General features: G+C 50.3%; 1 protein-coding gene across 1 annotated transcript; it reads left to right on the top strand.

Moving 5' to 3' along the window:
- Positions 1-4,325: 4,325 nt before the first annotated feature.
- Positions 4,326-8,595, top strand: LOC117859185 (IAA-amino acid hydrolase ILR1-like 2). Its single transcript, XM_034742385.2, has 3 exons — positions 4,326-5,125; positions 5,730-5,855; positions 7,392-8,595. Exons 1-3 carry the CDS (start codon positions 4,727-4,729, stop codon positions 8,241-8,243), a joined length of 1,377 nt encoding a protein of 458 aa, XP_034598276.1. The 5' UTR covers positions 4,326-4,726; the 3' UTR covers positions 8,244-8,595.
- Positions 8,596-11,562: the final 2,967 nt, after the last annotated feature.

The raw sequence follows: 11,562 nt of genomic DNA, 5'->3' as shown, positions 1-11,562 counted from the left end.
CGTGCTTCTTGTTCTGCCGAGATTTTCTTCAAATGTATGCATGCGGTTCTATTTTTTGCATAAAAATTGTGTGGTCATGTGGGGGAACCGCACTCCACCAATGATAGTGTTCTGCACATAGAAAACGGTGGGAACAGCTTTTTGCCGGAAGAGGAAAGCGGCGGGTACCTGATGATTCCGATTTCCAAAAAAAGGGTCTGCCGTGCGGCCGGCCTAAATTTACGGCCGTACTCCGTACGTACGTTAGCCAGGTCCGATAAGGTAATAGATGCTCCCCTCCGTCCGTAAATAACTGGCGCTTTCGCCTTCCCGAGACACAACTTTAACTAAATATATATATAAAAATATTAATATTTATGAGCGCTTCCCGAGAAACAACTCTAACTAAATATATATAAAAAAATGTTAATATTTATGATTCAAAATTAATATCATTAGATAAATATTTGAATCTAGTTTTTTAATAAATTTATTTGAAGATACAAGTGGTGCACGTATTTTCTACAAATCCAGTCAAACTTGCGGCACGGAAACTAAAAGTGACAGTTATTCAGGGACAAAGGGAGCACTAGATAACTAGCAGCAAAGACATCACACTCGGTTGATTGAAGTGCAAACTCGATTGTCCATGGCCGGCACGCGCAGATGAAGGGACAGTTTGGTAGGGTTCCGCCTTCCTAAACAGTTTCGGCTCTGGTTTCTCTAGTGGAGCGGCTTCTCTAGTGTAGATGGAGCCGTTTTAAAAAATGTTTGGCAAAACAACTTTTTCTGTATTTTTAGAAATGGATGTAAGAGGTCAAATATCCTATATACCCTTGGATATATATTTTTTAATAGATGAATTGAATGTTTAATTAGTTTATAACTTAAGTCCATTTGAATTAAAAAAATAAATGAAAAGGGACTCTTCTCCTTTTCTTTTTTCCTTCACCTTTTTTTTCTTCTCCTTTTCTTTTTTTCTCCACGTTCTCCATCCAGTGGACCGGTCTTCCTTTTCCCCATCTCCTCTGAGCTTCCGCCGCCCTTCTCTCACCTACCGCGCGCGCCCCGCCGTCCAGCTCCCATCCCCCGTCGCCGCCCGGCCCTCAAGTCCCCTGGCGCCGCGCCACCTCGGCTCGCTGCCACCCCCGAGATCCACTGCCATCCCTGTCGCCGCACTGCCTCGGGTTGCCGCTCGGCCCTCGGGTCCCCCAGTGCCGTGCTGCCTCGGCTCGCTGCCGCCCCCGGGCTCCACCACCATCTTGTCGGTCGCTATTTTCCCCGCCCGGAGTAGCTTCCCTGCGCGCCGCCGTCGACCGCCGGAGCTGGTTCATGGTGCCGTCGTTTCTTCTGCGAGGCGAGGTGAGGAGAGAGGGGAGCGAGATGGGCGCGTGCGATAGAGGGAGGCGAGCGCATGTGATGGCATGACAGGAGCCGCACGCGCTTCTAATGGTGCGGTGGCAATTTTAGCGTAATATTGGCTAACTCAAGGGGCACTTTGGTAACCGTTGTGTTAGGCGTGCGGGATGGAGCCGACGGAGCCAAAAAAAAAACAGCTCCGTCTCCTGTGTGTAAAAAGAGCTCCAGTTTCAGGTGGCTTCTCCCTAGGAACTCTTTTATTTTTCTCCTTTTGGTTTGGCTCTACCAAAACAGCTCCTGGAGCCGTTTTTGAGCTCAACCAAATAAGGCCTAGTTTGGTTTCTTTGCTTTTTAGCACCCGTGTTTAGATACTAATTAGAAGTATTGAACGTAGACTATTTACAAAACTAATTACATAAGTGGAGGCTAAACGGCGAGACGAATTTATTAAGCCTAATTAGTTCATGATTTGACAATGTGTTGCTACAGTAAATATTTGCTAATGATGGATTAATTAGGCTTAACTAGGCTTAATAGATTCGTCTCGTCGTTTAGCCTCCACTTATGTAATGAGTTTTGTAAATAGCCTACGTTTAATACTCCTAATTAGTATCTAACACGTGCTTAAAATATTTTAAGTAAAAGTAACCTAAGCCAAAATATCAAGTTGCTCGTCCTTTCCTGGCGCTCGGTTACATCAAATTGATGGACGAGACGCCGCCGAACAGGGAATAGGAGGCCGCCGTACCTTGTTCAGATCGCGCACAGGCACAGCCTAATGCCTGCGCTCCTCATGTTACACGCAGTCGTCGCAGCACGACACGATGCGCAGCACGTAGGCTCTGACGACTCTGAGTGAACTGGCAGTGGCTCTTGTTAAGAACGGCCCTGAATCAACGATGCCGACTGGGGCGTGTTTGATACAACCCTCAAGTTTCTCAAGTTTACTACATGTCACATTAGGTGTTTAGGAGTATTAAATACAGTCTAATTATAAAATTAATTACATAGATGGAGTCTAATTCACGAGACGAATCTATTAAGCCTAATTAGTTCATGATTTGACAATATGGTGCTACAGTAACCATTTGCTAATGATGGATTAATTAGGTTTAATAGATTCGTCTCGCGAATTAGTACAGGGGTTCTGCAGTTAGTTTTATAATTAGCTCATGTTTAGTCCTCCTAATTAGCATCCGAACATCCGATGTGACTCTCCTAAAGTTTAGTACCTCGCATCCAAACATCCGATGGTGTTACAGTGTGCGAGCAAATCCAAGGGTCGGAGATATCGTTCTGGCCTGGTGCGCTGTTTCTGTTTGCACGTGGAAAATGGAGGAGGAATGGGGGCGTCCTGTGCACGCCTGGTGCCTATGCCGAAGATCGGGCAGGCAGCGAGATAAATGTATCTTGGTGGCTGGTGACCGGTGGCCCTCATGTCCTGACTCCTGATGTACTATAACGCTGGAGCAGCTGAAAATAATGGCCTGGTCTAGTCTTTACTACTTTTGTAGTTTGTACTGTGGATATGACCCAAAGCTATTCTGCGCACTACTGCTACCATTTGCCATGCGTTCCTCATGTTGCACTATTTTTGCATTGTGTACGTCCTTGGATCTTGGCTTTGAACGACTCCATGACTTTGTGACCTGGCCTGGTTAGGTCGCGTTCTGTTCAGGACGCGTTTGGTTGCCTGCATCAGTTCTCAGCCAGGCTCTGCCGGTGCGAGAACACACATTTGTTTGGTTTGCGTATCTGCTCGACTAAGCTCCGCGCGTGTATGAAATCTCTCGCAGTCAGGTTCTGGAGGAACGCAGAAATCGGTTGTTTCTGCCGGGCCAGGCTCGCGTGGTGCGGGTAATTAGCCATCTAATGACATTATTAATGTATTATTAGCACATATTAAATGATATTAACATATTTCGATTAATACTAAGGAGTAATAAGATAACCTAATGGCTATAAGATAATAGTTTCTTGTAATAATGTCGTTACGATGATTATTTATATATTTTCATCTTATGCAACCCGTCTTCGTACGAGTAACTAAACAGGTTCTCGGGATAGCCTGGCTACCAAACACTATGCTCCTGCATGCATTGAGCTTGGCTCTGAAGAGCCTAGCTGGCTGGTGCGAGCCAGGCTAGACTCCTCACGGCAACCAAATAGTCCCTTGGTCTTTATTACTTGACCACAAGGTGCAGTGCATATGGATTGCATTTCCACAAGGTGCAGTGCATATGGATTGCATTTCTGGTGAAGCGTATTGTCGCGCATGCGCATTTCATGAATACCGGCCAGTTTTTGTTGGCCAACAGTTTCGTGTGTGGAACTGATGGTACTATAGGTTGAGGTGATTTAAGACAGCACAAGAATATTGCAGCCCGCGAAGTCCATGTCGGAAGCTTGGTGAAGTCTTGATATGAGAGTGACAGTGACGAGGTGCATTTCCCGTCTCTTTCCTCACCTGATTGAACTCAAACTCGCTTCTAATCAAACGTTCCGTGGTCATAATATTAATTAATCCGACACCTCACCATGGACACGTGGTGGACATTTGGTTGTTGCATAACACTCTCATTTTTATAGCTTACCTATATCTGGGTATATTATGAGTGTTTTATCTCTGATAGTAGTTGGATTGCCGCATTTTTCGCGGGCTGCTTTGACGCACTCGGCGATTACCAACTTGGTATGTACTACAACTACGACCTAGTGACCTACCGGACCGAATGCTTAAAGTGCTCTAGTACATAGGAAAACGTCCTCGTGAAAAGGAAAAAAACATAGGAAAACGTCAAGAATGTCTCGATAGCTTTGTCAATAAATCGCATGCAGAATTGAATGAAGCCACGCTGCCAATAATCCCACGCGAGCAGCGAGCTGCTGCCCGGTTCAGCCTGAACTTTTCAACTCGAACGCCGTGTGACATAGAGGTCAAAAGGAGGCGCATTTCCTTAAACCTGCCACACAAGTCGCAGCCCCTCCAGCCACGAATAGCGCCCGATCGGCCACAACCTCCGTCGTGCGCCGGTGCACGGCACGACTGGTTCGTGACTAGCTAGGCTCGGTTCCCTCGTCAGGCCGCAACGACTTCTACCAATGGCAATGCCCCCGGCACGCCACGGCCGTTCCTCTACGGGCACGTGCTCGAGCTGAATCCAGCGAGGCCGTGCTCTCACGTTGGCCACGTGCGCCGGCGATCCCACGGCTCCTGAGACAGGGAAGGCAAAGGCAGCGCAAAACAGGGCCATACAGCGCACACGTCGCGCGCGGCGCCGGAGACGCGTGTATAAAACCCACCACAAGCGCGCGGGCGCCGCCTGCGCCACAAGCACCACCCCGCACCGTGCCGCGCGGCCTTTGTCCCATCCCGCTCCCGCCCCCGATGGCCGCGCCCGCGCCGAGGCCGAGGCCGTGGCCACCGCGCGCGGCCTCACGCGCCGCCCTGCTCGCTCTCGTCGCTGTCGCCGCCGCCGTCGCGTGGCTCGGCGCCTCGGCGGCGTCCGCGGCGGGCGGCGCCGGCAGCAGCAGCAGCGACGTGCTGCGGCGGGCGCAGCGCCCGGAGTTCGCGGCGTGGATGGCCGACGTCAGGCGGGCCATCCACGAGCGGCCCGAGCTGGCGTTCCAGGAGCACGAGACGAGCGCGCTGGTCCGGAGGGAGCTCCACGCCATGGGCGTCGCGTACAGGTACCCCGTCGCCGGCACGGGCGTCGTCGCGGCCGTCGGCACCGGGGGACCGCCGTTCGTCGCGCTGCGCGCCGACATGGACGCGCTCCCGCTCCAGGTCTCGAACTTCTTTCTTCAGACTGTTTTTCTCGTCTTCGTTTTGGAATTTGATCGATTTAGGAGTCTTGTGGTGTGAAAGTGAAACGAAGATGAACAGCGCGCCCAGGTTTCATCCCATGACTTCCCGCTGCAAATTGGACGATAGCTTCAGGCGCCTAGGGAGGACGATATCTGTGATGTGCAGTGCCGTTCGAGCTGCTGGAAAAGCCTACTAGAATACCACTAGGTTTCATCTCGAAAGGAGGAATAGAAAAGGAAGAAATGCCGCTAGAAATCGAGCTATGCAAAAGCCATGCCTACGGCCGAAGTGTCTTTTCGTGGTGTAAAGTGCAAAGTCAAGCAAGCTAACATCATCTTGATCTTTGAATATACACTTTGGGGGAAGCGAAGTACAACCGGACAACCGGTAAGGTTTATCCAAACAGGAAGCAGGCCTGTATCCGGACACATGCAGTGTTAACCTCAGCAAGTTGACTCATCAACTCTCTTTTTGCTCCAAAGCTGCACACCATACACTACTTGCATTGCGTTCCCCTAATCAAAATCAAACTTTAACCCCCATGGCCTCTAAACTAAACCTGTTTTCGATTTCTGTGGACCAGGAGGAGGTGGAGTGGGAGCACAAGAGCAAGGAGGCGAGGAAGATGCACGCCTGCGGCCACGATGCGCACACCGCAATGCTGCTCGGCGCCGCCAAGATCCTCCATGAGCGCCGCCACGAGCTGCAGGTTCACTGTCGTCTCCCGCTCTTCAGCCTGTTCGCTTCAGCTTATCAGCCACCGAGCAGTATTTTTTTCTCACAACAAATCAGCCGTTTCAACTTTTCAGCCGGCTTATCCTCCCAACGGCATCATATAATATTTGTTTCTCATTTGTCGTCGAGTAGACGAGTAAACTGTGCGCGCGTCACCATCTAACAGGTTGCTGGATTTCGAGTCGCCTGATTTGAAATTTCTTGAACTGTCACGTTGCGCGGTTGCATATAGTCCGCGCAATTATTTATTTCATTCAGGAAACAGTTTGGTGCCAAGTCATTTTCGCCCTTGATGCTTCAGATGTCCATGCTCCTCCTCAAATTAAGCTATCGAGTTGAACCTGCCAATTGCCAACATAATTCCCCTCAACATCTTTCTTTGTGGTGTCCTCCTTTTGTTTTATTTTTTTTAGAAAATGTGGTAATTTGGCGCTGGGATTTGGTTTTGTCTCGTCACTGCTTAGACTTTATTGCTTGGAAACAGTCGTTTTTAGTTAATATACTGGCAGTTGATGGGACGAAAGAAAATGGAATATAATGGACAAGCTATTGGAGTGAGCACACGCGTGTTATGCCTGGTCTGATTTATTATCTGAAAAAAGGTGCACGTCAGTATTGTAACAAGAAACTAAGGCCAGTTCCAACCTCCCACCTCAGCTGGTTTCCATAGCATTAAATATAGTGTCATGTGGGAAGAGAGTTAACGAGGAGAGAGATAAAAATATGGAGAAACCAAGTTTCATGCAAGATATGATGTTGACGCGATCTCCAACGAAGAATAAGAGAAATGAGAGAAAATTTATTACGGTCTCACATGAAGAAATCATAGGTTGGAGTGATTTTGGCAAGATTAACACTACCTATAGACACCATGAGTTTTGGAATTAGCCTAAAGATATTTTCCACGAGACAACGCCAGACGTCTTTCTCTACAATACTGGCCTGTGTCCCATGTTGTCCATTACATTCTTTCTCAACGAAGACGTACATGTTTGGCAGTCCATGGATCAAACCGTAGCGAGGCTTTTGTTTTCTTGCGGATTTCGAACTATTCCGGAGATGTCGTGATCTGGTCGAGCAAGTGGGTGTTCGTCATGTATTTATGATTGTTTTTCCTTGAATGCTAGACGTTTTCATATAGTACACGCCTAATTGACTCCGATTTGATAGAACTGTCTCTTCTGATGGGGCACTGTTCAACTAGCTCTTGGACTGAAGAAGAGTCCTTTCTTTTTCTATTGAAAACTAGGCTTCGCAACATGTAATAATGGACGCGAAGAAGAAGTGTTACTGATAGAGCACGTGGTTTATAGTTGAAGGCAGAGTTCAAGTTCCTCTCGCCTTTTTAAAGTCAGAAGATCTGTTGCTCCTTTCATTTAGTTCTGTCGTTGTTGTCGTTGAGAATTTTCCTACGGATAGTTGCAAGAATCTTGCAAGAATCTTCGGACTGGAGTTCACAGTGTGCAAGAGAAGGCGATAATAATAGCCAGTGCTCTAATTTTTTGTGCAGGGCACGGTGGTCCTCCTCTTCCAGCCAGGAGAGGAGGTGGGCATTGGCGCCAAGAAGATGGTGGAGGCCGGCGCCGTGGACAACGTCGAGGCCATCTTCGGGTTCCACGTCACCGTGATGCTCCCCACCGGCGTGGTGGGCTCCAGGGCCGGCCCGCTGCTGGCCGGGTGCGGGTTCTTCGAGGCGGTGATCACCGGGGTGGGCGGGCACGCCGCGATCCCCCACAGCTCCGTCGACCCCGTCGTGGCCGCCTCCAGCGTCGTCCTAAGCCTGCAGAGCCTCGTCTCGCGGGAGGCCGACCCGCTGGACTCGCAGGTGGTGACCGTGACGAGGTTCCGCGGCGGCGGCGCGTTCAACGTGATCCCGGACTCCGTCACCATCGGCGGCACGTTCCGGTGCTTCTCCGCCGAGGGGTTCACGCGGCTGAAGCGGCGGATCGAGGAGGTGGTCGTGGCGCAGGCCGCGGTGCACCGGTGCGCGGCGTCCGTGGACTTCGGCGTGGGGGGCAGCCCGCTGCTCCCCCCGACCGTAAACACCCCGTCGCTGCACGCGCACTTCGAGGCCGTCGCCGCGGAGACGGTGGGCGCGGGCAACGTCCGCGGCGCCATGGAGCCGTGCATGGGGAGCGAGGACTTCGCCGCCTTCTCCGAGGCCGTGCCCGCGTCCCACTTCTACTTCGTCGGGATAGGGAACGAGGAGGTCGGGTCCGTGCACGCCGCGCACTCGCCGCACTTCCTCATCGACGACGACGCGCTCCCCTACGGCGCCGCGATGCACGCCAACCTCGCCACGGGGTACCTGCGGCGCCGCGCGGCGTCCAGCGGCCCCGAGGACTCCCACGACGAGCTGTAGCCCTCTAGTCTGTACTGCGCGGCCTGTCGCGACCTCGGAGCGGCCACGGCGCCGGCAGCGTATAGGCCTCTCGGTCGCGCGCACGGCGCACCCAAGGCAGCTCGATGAGCTCAACAAGGCCCAAGTCGCAGGCGGCGCCTGCCATCGTCGAGTACTTGCCACGCATTGGGGTGCTGGGATTCAATTCGGCATTCAGATGTAGTCATGTAGCCTGACTGATCTGCTGCTCAGTACGTGGGCTGTAAAGCTGCTTGTGGTCAAACTCAGCACATCCACAGTTTGGAAGATTGCACGGAATCGAATGAAACGAAACAAGTGAAACTGCAGGGGCTAAATGCCACTGGAGACACCATATCTGACCAAGCCACTAACACAGCAAATGCTGATATGAAATATCTGAATCATTACAGAAGATGGTCCGCACAAGAATGTAGAAAACGCATCAAACTTGTACAATAACAGAGCTCCTAAACACATGTAGGAATGGGGGAGGGAAAAGGGCACATGAGGCAGTCGATCATGCAAGAACAGCAACACCACGCGCACGCGGTGGCCTCGAACTCAGCGGCGCAGGCCGCCGAAGAGGAGCGCCACGGCGGGACAGAGGAGGGCGGCGGCGAGCGAGGAGGAGACGGCGGCGGCACCGGACGTGGGGCTCGGCGCGGGCTCGTCGGCGGCCATGGCGACCCCCGCGAGGGAGGACGCGGCGAGCACAGCGACGACGACGGCGCGGCGCAAGGCCTTGGACGCCATTTCGCTTACAGCAAACGTCTGCAGGCTTTGCTCCGTGCACGCTGGAAAGCAAGAAACCGAGAGAGAGAGAGAGCGCGCGAGGGAGGAGGTGTCGTACTGGTGTGTGGTAGGGAGATGAACGGCGCCTGTTATTTATAGCTGATGAAAGGACCGTGAGGCTGGAGCCGGAACCACCACGTTCGCAGCCTGGCTGGCCTGGCCTGGCATGCCTGCGTCCCCGAGACAGCTCACGATCAACGGCCGGTAGGCCCCTGCATGCGGGCACGCATGGCCTAGTAGCTGCATGTTCAGTGTTCATCGATGACATGCGTGTTCATCAGTTCATGTATCTGCAGGTGCAGACTGCGGAGCACTGTGTGTTTACTAGTACTAGCTGCTAATGCGTTTGACACTGCCACAGCACACCAGTACAGAACGCCAGAACGGTCGACGGACAAGTTCAGATGCAGGCGCTGCTGCATCCATCACGTACGTGAAACGGTGAACGGGTGAGCCGAGCCCTTGTCAAGAAAACTTGGAATTTCTATTGCTTTGTTTCCAACAGGCATTCTGCCAAAAAAAAAAAAAAAGGCGTAGCCCGTAGCGAGGTGACTTTGATTGGAAAAACTATGGGAGCCAATAGCCAACGGAAAGGCGATCGGGTCCGCGCGCACCACATGCCACCTCGCCAAGTCGCCATACCGTTCCCCATTGCGGTGAGCCGGTGACAGTGAGTGGGCCTCGTATCTCACGGCGTGTCCTCGTGTTGGATTCCATCGTTTTCCTTCCGATCGTCGTCACCGCCAGCGCCGTGCACGAAGGCGACAGGCCGGCGAAGGTTTTGAGAGCCGGGCGATGGTTCTCATGGATCGTGTCTGTGGCGGCCGTACCTGTTCCTTAGCTGAATGCCAACTTGCCTTTCAGAAAGCGGCTCGGCGTGTCGTTGCTACCGAGACGATTTTGGGCTGAGCTGAGCTTGCAACTGCCCAAATTATCTCACCTAAATCGGATAATCATTCATCGATCGACCCAACTTAATTAGTTCCTGGCATGCGCCTGGACCATCACTCAAGAACAACCCGCATACCGCTTTTTAATCATAGCAACCATTACATATGAGAGTAAATTTTTAAACCTTGTTTACAAGTCTTGATCATCTTACAAAAATTCATAAATTATAATTACAACATATAAGCAACTAGAACATGAGAGTTTCACCGATTAAAATGAGGTTCTTAACCAACTAAGATTTAGCTTAGGTCTAAGTGACTATCCTAACATGTTTTTCTTAGATTGAGAGTTAAAACGCAGCGGAGATATAAACTAATAATGTGCAACAATGATGTTCTTGCCCATAAGACACCACCAGCACAAGGTTAGAGCGATATCCACCATTCATCCACATTGCCGGCTCTGATGGAATGAACGTGGCAATCACTCACAAGAAGAAAACCTGCAAAACAACTTAACGGCAGCACCGTAAGTACATTGCGTACTTGCAGGACTTATCCATAATACTACACATTTAGTGGATGCACGAGGCTTGTCAAGTTTTAACATTAGACCATAAAATGCTAGCATAATTTCTCAAGTGAATAAGCAAAATACATGGCATCTACTTTCTCTATCAAGCACCAATACAATTGCATAAGTAGTAAAGTGAGCATGTAGTCATGAGCCCAATCTTCCATAAGCTCTTCACAAAACTCTAAGTCCAAGTACATGAGCGTGCTCTTTGACTGGGAGCGCGACTATTGCAATAGATTATAACCCTGCATGGGTGTACAACTTTTTCCACACGAGGCGCAAAACCAACGACTATACCCTTGGCCTAGGATAAGTGTTGATTCATGCCCCTGACCGTTCACATACCCACACCCGGCTATGAACGAATGGCTGGAAATGTATAGATGCACCGGATACGGCCGATCACACATCATCACATCTCGCGCCGAATCCAGTCAAAATAAGGTGCGACTTATGCTACTTCGCTTACCATTCCCATATTAAGTATGTGGTTTGTACGGAATGGTGCTCAAGTATCACAGCAATAACGACCGGGTCTTAACCAACTCAAGCAAGCCTATGCCACTTGGATTCCACTTTCAACATGGCCCTAACACACTTGCTCAAGTCTCGAATCATCATTCATGTTGCTCATATTTTATGCTTTCTCAACTACTCAAGTATAAATAAGCAAACATCCAAATTCTCACGAGTGGTGGTGACATTGCCACCTCTCGACTTCTACCGAGAACTAAGCATGGCGAAACAAATATATTGAAGTTTCTAGCATCCATATTTTCTCTAAATAAGTTGAGGTAATTCCAAGAGTTCTAGTAGGATCTACACATTGCATATGTCTAGATAGAGCTAAGCCCATGCACAACCATTAATAAATAATAGCTTTTACATTTAGAAAATAGAGTTGAGATACATAGGTGTCTGCCTGAGATTGATGCTCCAAAAACGCAACACTCCAAGACGTCGTTCTCTAAGAAAAAGATATGAATGCATGAATTAGAAAAGATGCTATGAATACACATGCGTACGAGATTCAATGACTCATAAGAAGTAAAGGCTAAGA

This window comes from Setaria viridis, chromosome 5 (genome assembly GCF_005286985.2).
Source record: "Setaria viridis chromosome 5, Setaria_viridis_v4.0, whole genome shotgun sequence".
NCBI classification, from domain to species: domain Eukaryota; kingdom Viridiplantae; phylum Streptophyta; class Magnoliopsida; order Poales; family Poaceae; genus Setaria; species Setaria viridis.
The sequence above is the reverse complement of the archived record's forward strand: the minus strand, read 5'-3'. Positions and strand labels throughout refer to the sequence as shown.